This window comes from Centruroides vittatus, unplaced genomic scaffold (assembly GCF_030686945.1).
Source record: "Centruroides vittatus isolate TY-2023 unplaced genomic scaffold, ASM3068694v2 contig_355, whole genome shotgun sequence".
NCBI classification, from domain to species: Eukaryota; Metazoa; Arthropoda; class Arachnida; order Scorpiones; family Buthidae; genus Centruroides; species Centruroides vittatus.
The window spans coordinates 1132713-1145339 of record NW_027122178.1 but is presented as its reverse complement, the minus strand read 5'-3'; the positions used below and the strand labels follow the sequence as shown (position 1 = coordinate 1145339).

Sequence of the window (12627 nt, the reverse complement as noted above, 5' to 3'; positions counted from 1 at the left end):
TAAAGAATTATTTATACATGTAGGATTTTATAGAATTAAATTTTAAGTTACCATATTTTTGTGCATATAACCTGCATTTAAAAGCTATTTTGAACAGGAGTGCAGGTTATATAATGGGGTGGATTTACAACAATTTTATATACTTACATTTATGGATTATCCCTTATATTCAGTATACACTGGCAGATTATGCAAGGTTATATAATAAAAGTTTTAATTTTATTCATTCTTAAAAAATAAACAAATAATATGCTCAAAACACAACTTCCAGCATGTTCTTTTCTCCAAAATATTAACATTTTTTCTCTCTTCAGAGGCCCTCATCAGGTATTGGAACAAAAAAGACATTTTTCAATTAAACTTTCTTATATCTGCAATCATCAAATTCATTTAAATTAGTGCTTGTTGATGACATTTGAAAATCCATCTACAGTTCAAAATTTTTTTAAATTAAAGTTTTAACCAATGATATTTTTTTAGCAGTCTTCTTGGCATACCATAATTTTTAGATGAATACAAGTCCTTTTAAAAGGATAAAAGGCTACTTACATAAGAATAGTATAACCTGCCATACTTCAGGTAGATTTAGCTTATTCTTATAATTAATGCAGCCATCTTTACATATGTTTGTATATTTCAATGCTTTTCACTATTTTTAGCTTTGTTTTGTCAAACACTGTTTTTATAAGTCTAGCTTTGGACAAGCATGGTATCATTTTCGATTTGAAGTGAACTGGGTAAGATCTGTTGTGTGTTTATTCTTGATGTTGTAGACATGTTCTTTAATTCTAGTTTCAATAAATCTACAGGTAAACCTACATAAGTTAGTCTTATATTACATCTCAGGAATGTTACTGGTAATTCAACAATCCAAAACTACAGTTTAATTATGTTTATTTTGGTTGATTACATATGTAACTAAGGGACCACATTTTATTTTAAAATTATTATATTGTCTATAAAATAAAAAATTTATATAATTGTGTTTCAAAACTTAGATGTAAAAAGTTTTTTTATATGGTATTTACTGAGGTTACTTTAATGATGGCTTATAGAAACAAGTGATACAAGGCGACAACCTTGTATCACAAAGCGACCACCTGGATTTGAGTTATCCAGAAATCTTTGGAGTGTGTTAAATCGGATTCGGACCAAACATGGGTTGTGCAGGGACAGTCTTTTTAGGTGGGGAAAAGTTGCATCCCCGCAGTGTGACTGTGGTGCTGAAAGACAGACTATACACCATATCTTGGAAGATTGTCCAGTAAGATCTTTTCCGGGACAACTGAGTGACTTCCTGATTGTGACTGAAAGTGCTTTAAACTATATTTCTAACTTAGATTTACATTTATGATTTGTGTTCTTTCATTTATGATTTGTTCTTTTTTGAATTAGATGTGTAGCCATACGCTAAATAAATAAATAGAAACAAGTGTTAAGCTAGGTTTACACTGTCATACAAACAAATGAAATGAATAATCAAAGTGAAATGTTCACTTCATACTATATGACACAAACAGATTTAGAATGTTATTGGTTGAAAAATGTTTCGAATACAGTAAGTCCCGGAAACTCAAATCTTGATAACTTGACATTTTGTGAAACTCTTTGTGTCATTAAAAAAAAAACTTATAATTTAATTTTTTCCTTTATAACTTAACACTAGGATCAAATAAGTTATCATTTTTCACTGAACATTTCATAATAGCATCAGTTCTACATGCTAACAAAGAATATATTCCCTTTCCAAGGTACCACTGCAAAATGCAACAACATAAATGTCACTAACTTGAAAGCAGCCACTGAATATCCAATATTTTTTTTTAATTAAAATTTAACAAATAGAAATAGCCACTGTTGTTATATAGTTAATATAGGTATACAAACTTATACAAATAATACCTTTACAATAATTCCACTAATTATACTAGCATTATTGTTATATTGTAAAACTTGGCACTTTTAATAAACTTGTCACTTGCTCAGTCCACATTAAGCTGAGTTTCAGTACTCTATTGTACTAGTTGTGAAAAGTTGATTGGTCAAACAAACAGAACTTCAACAAAAATTGAGATATTTTCAACTCCTAACAAACCGGTTGAACAACTGCCAAAAGGAGGTGAACTGGCAGTTCATATCTATTTTGTTGTGGCTCATATGTCAATGTGAACCTAGTTTTAGGAATAATGAGAAATATAAACTGCAAAAAAGCAGTTTTAGGAATAAGTTGATATACAAAAGATAAGATTTAATCCATAAAATGTAAGTATATTTTGACTGAATTACAGTAGATTTGCTTTTATGACTTTAATTGATTTCCAAGGACAATTATCAAACCATTCTGTGTCTTATTTCTCAATGCCATAAACTAAGATTATATTTTTGGAAATAAAATACTACCATATGATAATATACAGAGCTAACAAAACTAAGTTTAATGCTTAAATGTAACATTTCATAGTTTTTAACACTTTCTACTAAGAACACTTTTTTTGAGCTCTTCCCTGTGAGCACTAAGAGGACTTTTTAGAAAGCCCATTTATGGGTTTAGCCAGATCCAGAATGGGGCAGTTGGGTGGTAAGGAAGGAGGTCTTACATATCCAGACATACCACCCAAAAAACTTTTCAGGTTTTTTGACCCATCCAGGATTTGATCTTCAATTCCCCAGATTGGTAGGTTGCACTTTGACCACTTAGCTATCTAGTCATTACCTATGATCTCTAAGACAGCATTTCATATACTCATAATAGAAACTTTATATAAAATTTAAAGACAGAATTGTAAAACAACAAGTTTTAGAGATTTACTGTTTTGATGTATTTAATTTGAGAAGTGACTAAGGAAAAGCACATTAAAATAAATTGATTAAGTTATTTTTGATGAAACTAATTAGAAGCTTAAAATACAATTTTATATAAAAACAAAATATTTTCTTAAAAGTTCTTAAAGTAAAATTTTATGAACTTTATGTTAACTTAGAACTAGACTTTGTGTAATCTTTGTTTAAAATAAAATATAAAAATTATGATGTAACAGGTTATAAGTAAAAATATAAAAGGATAAATTCTAAAAGGTATTATTTTGAAATATAAAATTAATTTTGAATGACTTCTACAGGTTAAAAGTTACAATTCAATTAAATTCTCCAAATTAAAACAAAGTAACCAAGAGCCATTAAAATATTCAATTAATATTGATTTATCTGTATCAGACGGAAATTTAAAACATTTTTGGAAAAATACTGGTCTTTGGTGAGTGAAGAAGGTATCATTGTTTAAATTAATTAATTTTTTTTGAGTTTATAACTTTAATTTGATTATTTTTAAATTGCTAGTCCTCCAGATCCTCATCAAGAAGCTCACAAATATCTTCTAAATGACCAAATGAAACATAATTTTGCTTTAATTGGATCACTTCCTCATAATGGAATTGAACAAGTTCGAATCCATTGGCTTCTTGATTTAGTTAAAGTGAGGTATATATTTAATATTTGCATTATTTACATAAAAATATTTTTGTAGTTTAAATTTTACTGAAATAAGTTTATGGAATTAACTTGCTTTAAGAATATTACAGATTAATTTAATTGTTTTAAATCAGGATTGTGTTGCCCTTTTTAAATGGCAAGCCAAACAAAATAGTTGTAAAGCCAAATTTTTTAGCTTTAAACAATTGATGGAAAAATTGCATATCTTGCAAAACTACAAAAAATGAATTGTTAACAAAATTGTACATTATCTGTCTTTGGAGAAACTTTTGTGATTCAGTTGCGTGTCCCACATGGGCTATATATACACTCACATTAATAAAATGTTTCATATTAAAGTGCTAATGAATTGAAAACAAATCCTTCCTAATCTGAGATATGCCATTTTTCCACTAAGCCATTCAATTCATATTATTAAAATGATTTATAACAATGTTTCTCAAAGTGGTTCCTATTGACCTCTGGGTTCTTGGAACCACTGATGGGGTCCACAAAAGGTTTAATAAAAAGTAAAATGATTGTGACCTATTTTCATTATTATGAAAGTTAAAAATAAATAAATTGGTAAGACTACTAATTTATTTATTTGAAAAATATACACTATAGAAAAAATGTCTGCCAAGCACATGTTTTTCCTCCCTGAAGTTTATACAATTCTCTTTTGCTTCTGCTTGAAAAATTTCCAGTGCTTCCTGGGGTCTGATGTTACAACATTGTTGTGCCCATCCGATGAGGATGTTCAGGAGATCCAGCTGCACGTCTTCTTCGGATGTGTAACAAGACAGGGTGGTGATATATTTTTTGTTATTAATATTGTAAGCATGCTCTTCAATTCTCTTTTTTGTGGAGCAGACGGTGGAACCAATGTACTGTTGGTTACATTGGTTCCACCATCTACAGTTACCTACAGTTACCAAATCAAAGATTTGATAACTGTAGGTTACATTGAAATCTGTAATATATGTTAACAAATTAAATTAAACATTAAATTTAATGTATACGTGCGGGAAGTGGCAACACGGGTTGAGAGTGGAGACAGGTGGGGAAACAAGACCACCATGTTTGGAGCTCCACAGAGCCAGTGAGATGTACCAGTTCAGTTGTGTTTGAATAAAGAGTTGTTTGTATTACTTGATCAGTAATACCTTATTACCGAGTCATTTATAATAAAAAATCTTAAGTCTCTTACCAGGATACTATATATTCCTGATAGATGTAGATGATTGGTGGTGTCCTTACTGTTTCATAGTGGGGTTGCATAAGTATGTAAGTTTTGCATTTTTTACTGGGCTATTTCCTTATATAACTTATTCATTAAGTGGTTATATTCCAATACAATACAATTAGTGTTGTTGCTGTAGTTTTCATCCACGCTAGAGGTTTCATTTATAATAGTAGGGTTTTTTTTCTTTCAAAATGATCTCTTCACATTGTGAAAATAACAGTTTTAACACAATATATGTTGTATCTAGGGGAGTGTTCTGCAAAAATTTTTACTGGCAACCTCTGTTATTTATTTAGTATTCTTAGTTCTAATTAACCAATAAGTAGCATAATGTGAGGTTTGAATGGTTTACTGTTTTTTTGTTTTATACCATATATCATATTTTAATATTTTTGAGAATTTTGTGTAATTGACAAAATTTTTCTTACAACCTCTTTGGGGTACTTTGTCCTGAAGAGTCTAAGAAGACCTCTCTTCAGGCTGACAGTGGACTTGCTGGGTGATGAATGATAGGTGCCCTATTGGACCTCATCCCTCATTCAGAACAGACTATCCCCAAAAAACTTCTGGAGTTTTTCAACTGTCTGGATTCATTCCAGGTTCCCCGGAGAGTGGGAGGCTGACACTTTAACTATGTTGACCAACTCCCTTGTTGCATCATGATCTATACTTTTTATAAGAATCTATGAAGTTTCACAGAATACAGTTTTAAATATCCATGAAATAATTTGTCATTATGACTTAAAATTCCAAACTTCTATAAAAAAAAATGTTGTTAAAGAACATATTTTACAGAAGTTTTTGAAAAAGTAGTTTTGTTATATAAAATTATGACATCATTATCATATTTTTGTGTAATATTGATTATAACCCAATTTAATTTTATATTATATTGAAGTATATGTTATAAGAACATGAAATTTAATAATCAAATATGTAATATTAAATTGTATATATTTTTTAAAATAGGAAAACAAGTTACAAACATTTAGAATATTCATTTGATTATTTGGATCAGTTAATTGATATCTTAAGGTCAAATGAATTAAAACTAGGATTTGAATTAATGGGCAATCCAAGTAATATATATAACAATTTTGAAAATAATACAGAAGTTTATTTGTGGAGAGATTTCATTGAAATTCTTTCAAAAAGATACATTAGTAAGTATATTAATTTGTTGATATTTTCTTGTTTATTATCTGATTATCTTGTTTTATTATCAGAATTAAAATAATGAACTGATAATATATATGTAAAATATGTGAAAAAAATTCATTTAAAAATAACTGACAACTTTTACTATTAAATTGATATTAAAATTATTATCCTTTGCAGTTAAGGATGTCATCAGTCAGTTCATGTACATGTTGAACTATTTCTCAAATTACATGACTAAATTTAATTGAGCAATAAACTAGAGTATCTATTCTCCAAAAAATCAATAAATTGAAATTGACTAGAGAAAATACTAATTCCATAAATTAAGTTTTTATGTAATAACAATTGTTGATGATTTTCAGTTTGCTCACTATTGAACTATCTTGTTGTTTTATTAATTTATTACTTATATATTTTTTATTTTGAGTTTTATCACTATATTGTAGATATCGAGGAAAGACTCATGTTTGATTTTAATAAATTAGACATTTTATTTCTAATCATTTGTATGTATTAAATTTTTAAACCATCTACAAACTTGATGTAAATATGTAACAAGTCAACAACTACTGAATTATATAAGGCTATTATGTCATGATTATTTTAAATTGATTACTAAATAATTTGTCACTAGATGGAGACATTAGGCAGCATCTCTTATTAGATTTAATAATTATAATTATAATTAAATTAAATAATTTAGAAAATTCTAGAAGAAAAGAATTGGCCCAGAGCAGGACTTGAACCTACAGCTGCCACTTACCATTGCAATGTGGTACCTAATGCCTCCCTCTAGTGACAAATTGTTTAGTAATTAATTTAAATAATCGCAATATAATAGTCTAATATAATCCAGTAGTTGTTGGTTTATTAAATTTTTATGCTTTAATTTTTCTTTACTTTGTACTAGAATTATAATTAATATATTTATTTCATTTAAGATTCTTATCTTTTCATTCTTTCTCTAACAAGTGCTGGTTATCTGGAAGTGTCCTGATTAGATTATTTTGAATAATTGACACTCTATTACTATATTGTAGATAAATTTGTGGACATTTTGAGCTAAAGAACTATATAGTAATTCCACACTTATAAATAGATAAAAAGTGGGAATACTTTAATGGAGCTTAAATCTACATACTAAAATCCACATTAAATGTGATTTTAGCATCCCTAGTGGCAAAGCTAATGAGAGAACCGAGGGGGTAAAGCGGTGAGCTTGACCCTTCTTATCGGCGGCTTGTGTCAGGTTGGTCATAGGAGGGCATTTAAAGTTGTGGGGAGGATCGGTGAGGTCGTGATAAGGCATCGGCCATACTCAAGGATGACAACCATTAAATATAAAAAAGGATATTTAATGTACAGTACAATTATAGAAGGATACAAAATTGAACAGAAGGATTATACATAATTGACAGATCTATCAGCCGAACAATTATTACACCTCAACGTCTCTGGTAGACGAGGAGTCCTCCGGTGAGAGTTTGCATTCTTTAACATGACTTGGGGGCTTTCGTGCTTCCCATAGCTGATAGCTATCTTATAGCTATCCAAAAGAGAGAGAGAGAGAGAGAAAATTTTCCAAGTTACTTTTGGTAATTTACCTAGTAACTTTTGGCAATCGAGGTCCGGACAATCGGATAGTCGGCAAGTGAATCTAACGGAGTCTTTTGCCTGAGGGTTTCCTCTGAACATCGTCTGGAAGCTCAGGTACGACCCCTTTTTATATGTGTTTGTTCGGGGGAATTCTGATGCCATTCACGATGTGAAATGTTCTAAGGTCACTTTGGTCTGAGTGTCATTTATATTAATTGTCATGAATCAAACAGTTTATCAAATTTATTACTGTGTCTATCTGGTATTGTTACACATTTTACTTCATAAAATTGATAACAACTGTCAAAGCCTTTGAAATAAATGGTCAGAGGTGACGTAAGGTCAAGATTTGTCTTGCAACCTTAGTAATAATTGTTCCGTCAGATCGGTTTTATCAGTAATGAAATTGGCGAAAATAGGAAATATGTGGGTGTATTTGATTCGGACTCCACTGTTAAGGTGACCCTCTCCTTACCCTCTGTTGGGTACCGAATTTAGTCTTGTGCTAATTGGTTAGCGTCATAGATCACGACGAGGTATAAATGAACAAATGACACCCAGTTGAAAGGGGAGAGTTGTCTCTGACATATTCCAAAGGGTAAAGAGGTCATGTTTGCTCTGGAAGTGTCACACAAATCGGAGAGGGAAAGGTCACCTTCTTGACCTTTCATGGGGAGAAAAAAAAGGAATCGGAGAAAGAAGGGAAATAATAATTTCTCACAAACTTCCAAAAACTCACAAAAAAGTGCAAAATTCCACACTAATCTTTTTACAAAAAGTCCTTCAGAGCTTTTTTTATTTTATGGTGGGTTTTTTTATCTTTGCAATGTTCCACAGTCACCTTGGCATCATTTTTTTTTATGGGCAGTCATTCTCAGATATGTTGGGTTTTGTCCCTTACCACCCAGCCACCATCATTATGGATCAGGCCAAACTTGCAATGGGCATGGAAAAAGGCCCTTTTAGTGCCCACAGGACAGAAAACTTTTAAAAATTCATTTACTTGATACAGTCAAGGATAAAAGCAGTATTTATTCACTTATTTACTACTAGTATATTACTACAGTATTTATACACTTGGTACATTTTCAGCAATTCTTTTATAAATTATAAGAAAAATAGTGTATTCACTTAAAGGTTTGCCTCAGAAAATGTGGAACCTCAGTTAATTGGTATTCAGATTATCAGGGATCTACTATAAAACAAAAGTTACTGAAAATATGTTTTTCTATAAATATAAATTTTTTGATATTTTTTCTTTTACTTGTATACTTTTAATAAATTTTTCTTATAATTACTAATGATAAATGAAAACATTATAAAAAATTAAATTAATTAAGAACATTTAAATCATATTTTTATAAATCATGTTTTAAAATTAAATATTTATTTTTTTATAGAAAAATATGGAATTAATTTTGTGAAAGAATGGAATTTTGAATCATGGAATGAACCAGATCATACTAAAGAGTTGGAATTTAATTTTACAAGAAAAGGTACATAATGTAAGTTTATATATTGATAACCTTTAGGTCATAAAAGTAGGTTCTACTGTATAATTAATTAAAGCAGTTTAATAAACTGGAAATTAAAAGTTTCTAAACAATTATCTTGGAAAATCATTACCATGCAGTTTTATTTGACATATGCTCTGCATATAAGTTAAAATTATATTCTTAGGAATATAGTATTAGTTACATAATATCATACAGAGATGGTCAATCAAAAATATAATAATATGATATTTCATATTATTCATAACAGAAAATTCATATCCAAGTTATAAATCAAGTAATCCTAGTGTGATCAGCTGTGATTGCTTCTTTACAACCATTTGTTTACAGTTAGAATTTTTAAAACAAGTGGTCATAAAGTAGGTTTCTACAGTACAGGATGTTCTACTCAAAAGTACCTGATTTTAATTTACCGTAGAAAATGAATTGTTTAAGACATAAAAGCAACAATTAGTGTTTGGTGGGAAAACTCATCAAGTTTTACATAGATTTTTTTTTTGTGCTGCAAGATTTCACTGAAGTTGAATCATGAGCATTATTGTCCAGTCATGGCTTTGCCAAAGGAGAAAGTGCAGGTTGTGGTCTGCTATGCCCAGTAGTGTAGTTGCCAAAATCTCTCGATCTGGCCCACTTAGATTTCTTTCTCCTGTTGGTTTAGGTGAACGATATGGTTTATGCAACTTTGGTCAGAGACCTTCACAATCTTTGTTATGGTGATGTGTGAGATAATTAAAAGCATGAGCTTATTGAAGATTTGAAGATTTTTACATGATTTATGTAAATTATTGTTAAATTGTCAATAGATAAATCAAGTTGACAGTCCTAGTACAATGATATAACAAAATTGACAAGTAAGGAATGATGCAGATAATAGTTTTTTTATTACTTTGATCATTATTAGTTACTGTATTTACTTGAATGTATTACATACTTTTTTAGATTTTAGTACAGTGGTACTTTGTACTTCAAATTTTTCAGAATTTAAATGAGACTAAGTTCAAGAGAAATTCAATTCAGAGTTTGAATGGTGCTTCTATGTTTAAATTACATTTATGGTGAAAAATACACTCACTGTGTAAACATCATTTGTTGTGCACTCAAGTTGTCTATCATTCTCATTGTATCAAGCATCTCTTAAGTTATGCTTGTATGTTTTTGGTTTTTTTTTTGCGTTATTTTTGGTGTGTTTATTATTTATATATATATACATATATATATATATATGTGTGTGTGTGTGTATATGTATGTATATATAAATAGCATACATAAATATTATACATACATATGTATGTATAATCCCTACCTATTAACCATGGCGTCTAAGAAGAGTGTAGAGAAGTAATAAAGTTTAAGAAGAAGGTTGTAATATCAATGATTGAGGGGAAAAAGGAACTTATTGCAAAGTATGAAAGTGGTACACATGTGACTGATCTGGCAGTCATGTTTAAGAGGTTGAAGTTGATTACTGTGTGATCAGTAAATGAAATTTTCATTTTATTATACAGTATTTATGGATTTTATTTATTGTTTTCATGATTTAATTTATTATTTAGGACATTTAATTGTGTTATTTTTACCTTAAATTATGTGTGTTTTCTGTTTACCAAAATGAGTATTTTAACAATACTCATTAAGGGTCTAGAAACAGATTAATTCACTTTCCATTATTTCTAATGGGGAAAATTTATTTGGACTTTGAACAATTCAGAGTTCAAACAGCTTCCTGGAATGGATTGAATTACCACTCCACTGTACCTCTGAAATTAGGGTGCATCATACCATAGATTCAATGTAATACATCATAATTAGCAATTTCTAGTGTCATGCATCTTATTTCTTTGTCACTGATTCTATTGCATAATTTCATTAATTTTATTAGACCAATATTTAAGAGGTAAAACTTAGCTCAATCTCATTAGTCTATTGTAGTAACATTATAAGTATTTAGATGAAAATCCCAGAAAAAGTTGTGCATCACTCTTTCAAGAAATGTTGCATTTTTGATGCTTCAAATAGCACCAAAAATGATTGTATGGTGAGATGTGGGTGTTGAATCCTGTATTGATTCAGAAGAGCCCAACGTGGAAGGTAAAGAGGTTTCTGACTCCAATATCATGGAAAAAGTGATATAGGGAAATGTGAGGTTATTTCATGCAAGAGGTAATTCAATGCAAGCATCTCCTTTGATCTTTATACATTGGAAATAGTAAAATACATTGTGGTGCCTTGTTGGAACATCCTTTAGTCTGATAGGAAATTGTGGAGCAACATGGCAGCTGCTATTTAGAAATGATTTCTCAATGTGCTTCAATTTTCACCCAAATGTTGTATCCTGTTTTTCAGGTAAGAAATTTCACACAAAGAGCAGTTATAATGATTGGTGATATAAAGATCATGTTGATGAAGGTCTTATTTATCCATAAATGTCATTTTCTTCAAAATATATATGATCATTTGTTCAAAATCAACATGCTTGGAATAATTCCCTCATGCACTTTATTGGTAAATTTCAAGTGGTCTGTGTTGGGTAAATCAAAGCAACCTGCTTGGAATTATCCTGTAAAAAATATTGTGGGTTTTTTGTAGCACACAAAAGAAGCTTTCAATTATCCCACATTAAGTTATAAACATTATTGGCCAGATTTGACTTAGACCATTTTTCTGGCTATTGTTTACCATCTGACAATAATGGGAAAATAATCAAGCTATACATTTGACATTTTTTTAGATGAAAAGAACATTTGTACTGTTGAGAAATGCTTTGTCATTTTAAGAAGAAGTCAAACAGATGTTTATACAATCCAAAAGTAATGACTGATGATGTATAATTTATTGTTTTATTTATCTTAATTGAGTAATTTAGACTTTCAACAATGCTCATGTCAAATGTGACAACTTTGTTTCCTATACAAATCTATATTTAAAATACAACTTTTGCACAGCAAACTTGCCAAAGATGGTTGTGGACTGTGACTAATTTAACCAGGCAACATGTGTAGAGGTAATATTAAAGCCAAATGATTTAATCTGGCAAATTTTTGGCTTTAATATTACTATTGGGCTTAGTGATGCTTATATATGTATGTAGATGTAAAATTATTTTTCTTAAAAGGGTTCCAAGTATACACACACAATTTAAGGAATAAAATTCATTGTTGTGCAATATCTTTGTAACCAGTGAATGGATTTCAATAAAATTTTCAGAGCAGATTGTACTATACATGCTAACAATTGCATGGAATTACTTGCTTTGAAAAATATATGAAAGTCAATGGCACTTTGACAAACTCTTGATTTAACCCCAAATGGGAAAATTCTAAGCATTGAAAAGACCTGCAAAACAGACCTCCTCCCAAATCACCCCCTTAATTAATCTCTCTTCTCAACTACCTTCATTACATAGGAAATCTTGTTATCTTTAGAACAATATCTAAAATTATTGGTGACAACTATGCTGTTTATGTAATATATATGTAAAGACAATGTTTGTATTTTTTGGCTTGCCCCATTCACCCCTAGAACTTTACTATGAAATTTATGTCAACAGAATTGATTCTATTGACATAAATTTGTCTGGACTTGTCTATTTTTAAAGAAAAAATCATCTGTGGGTGAACATGTAGAAACTAAAGTGCATTTTAG

General features: G+C 29.8%; 1 protein-coding gene across 2 annotated transcripts in view; it reads left to right on the top strand.

The window, feature by feature from the left end:
* Idua (alpha-L-iduronidase) overlaps positions 1–12627 on the top strand; it is a 33776-nt gene that overhangs the window by 2991 nt on the left and 18158 nt on the right. For both annotated transcript variants that reach the window (XM_067269658.1, XM_067269657.1), the window contains exons 2-5: positions 3120–3253; positions 3337–3477; positions 5684–5877; positions 8872–8967. In XM_067269658.1, coding sequence (XP_067125759.1) covers positions 3120–3253; positions 3337–3477; positions 5684–5877; positions 8872–8967 — 565 coding nt within the window. The remainder of the gene's footprint in view (positions 1–3119; positions 3254–3336; positions 3478–5683; positions 5878–8871; positions 8968–12627) is intronic.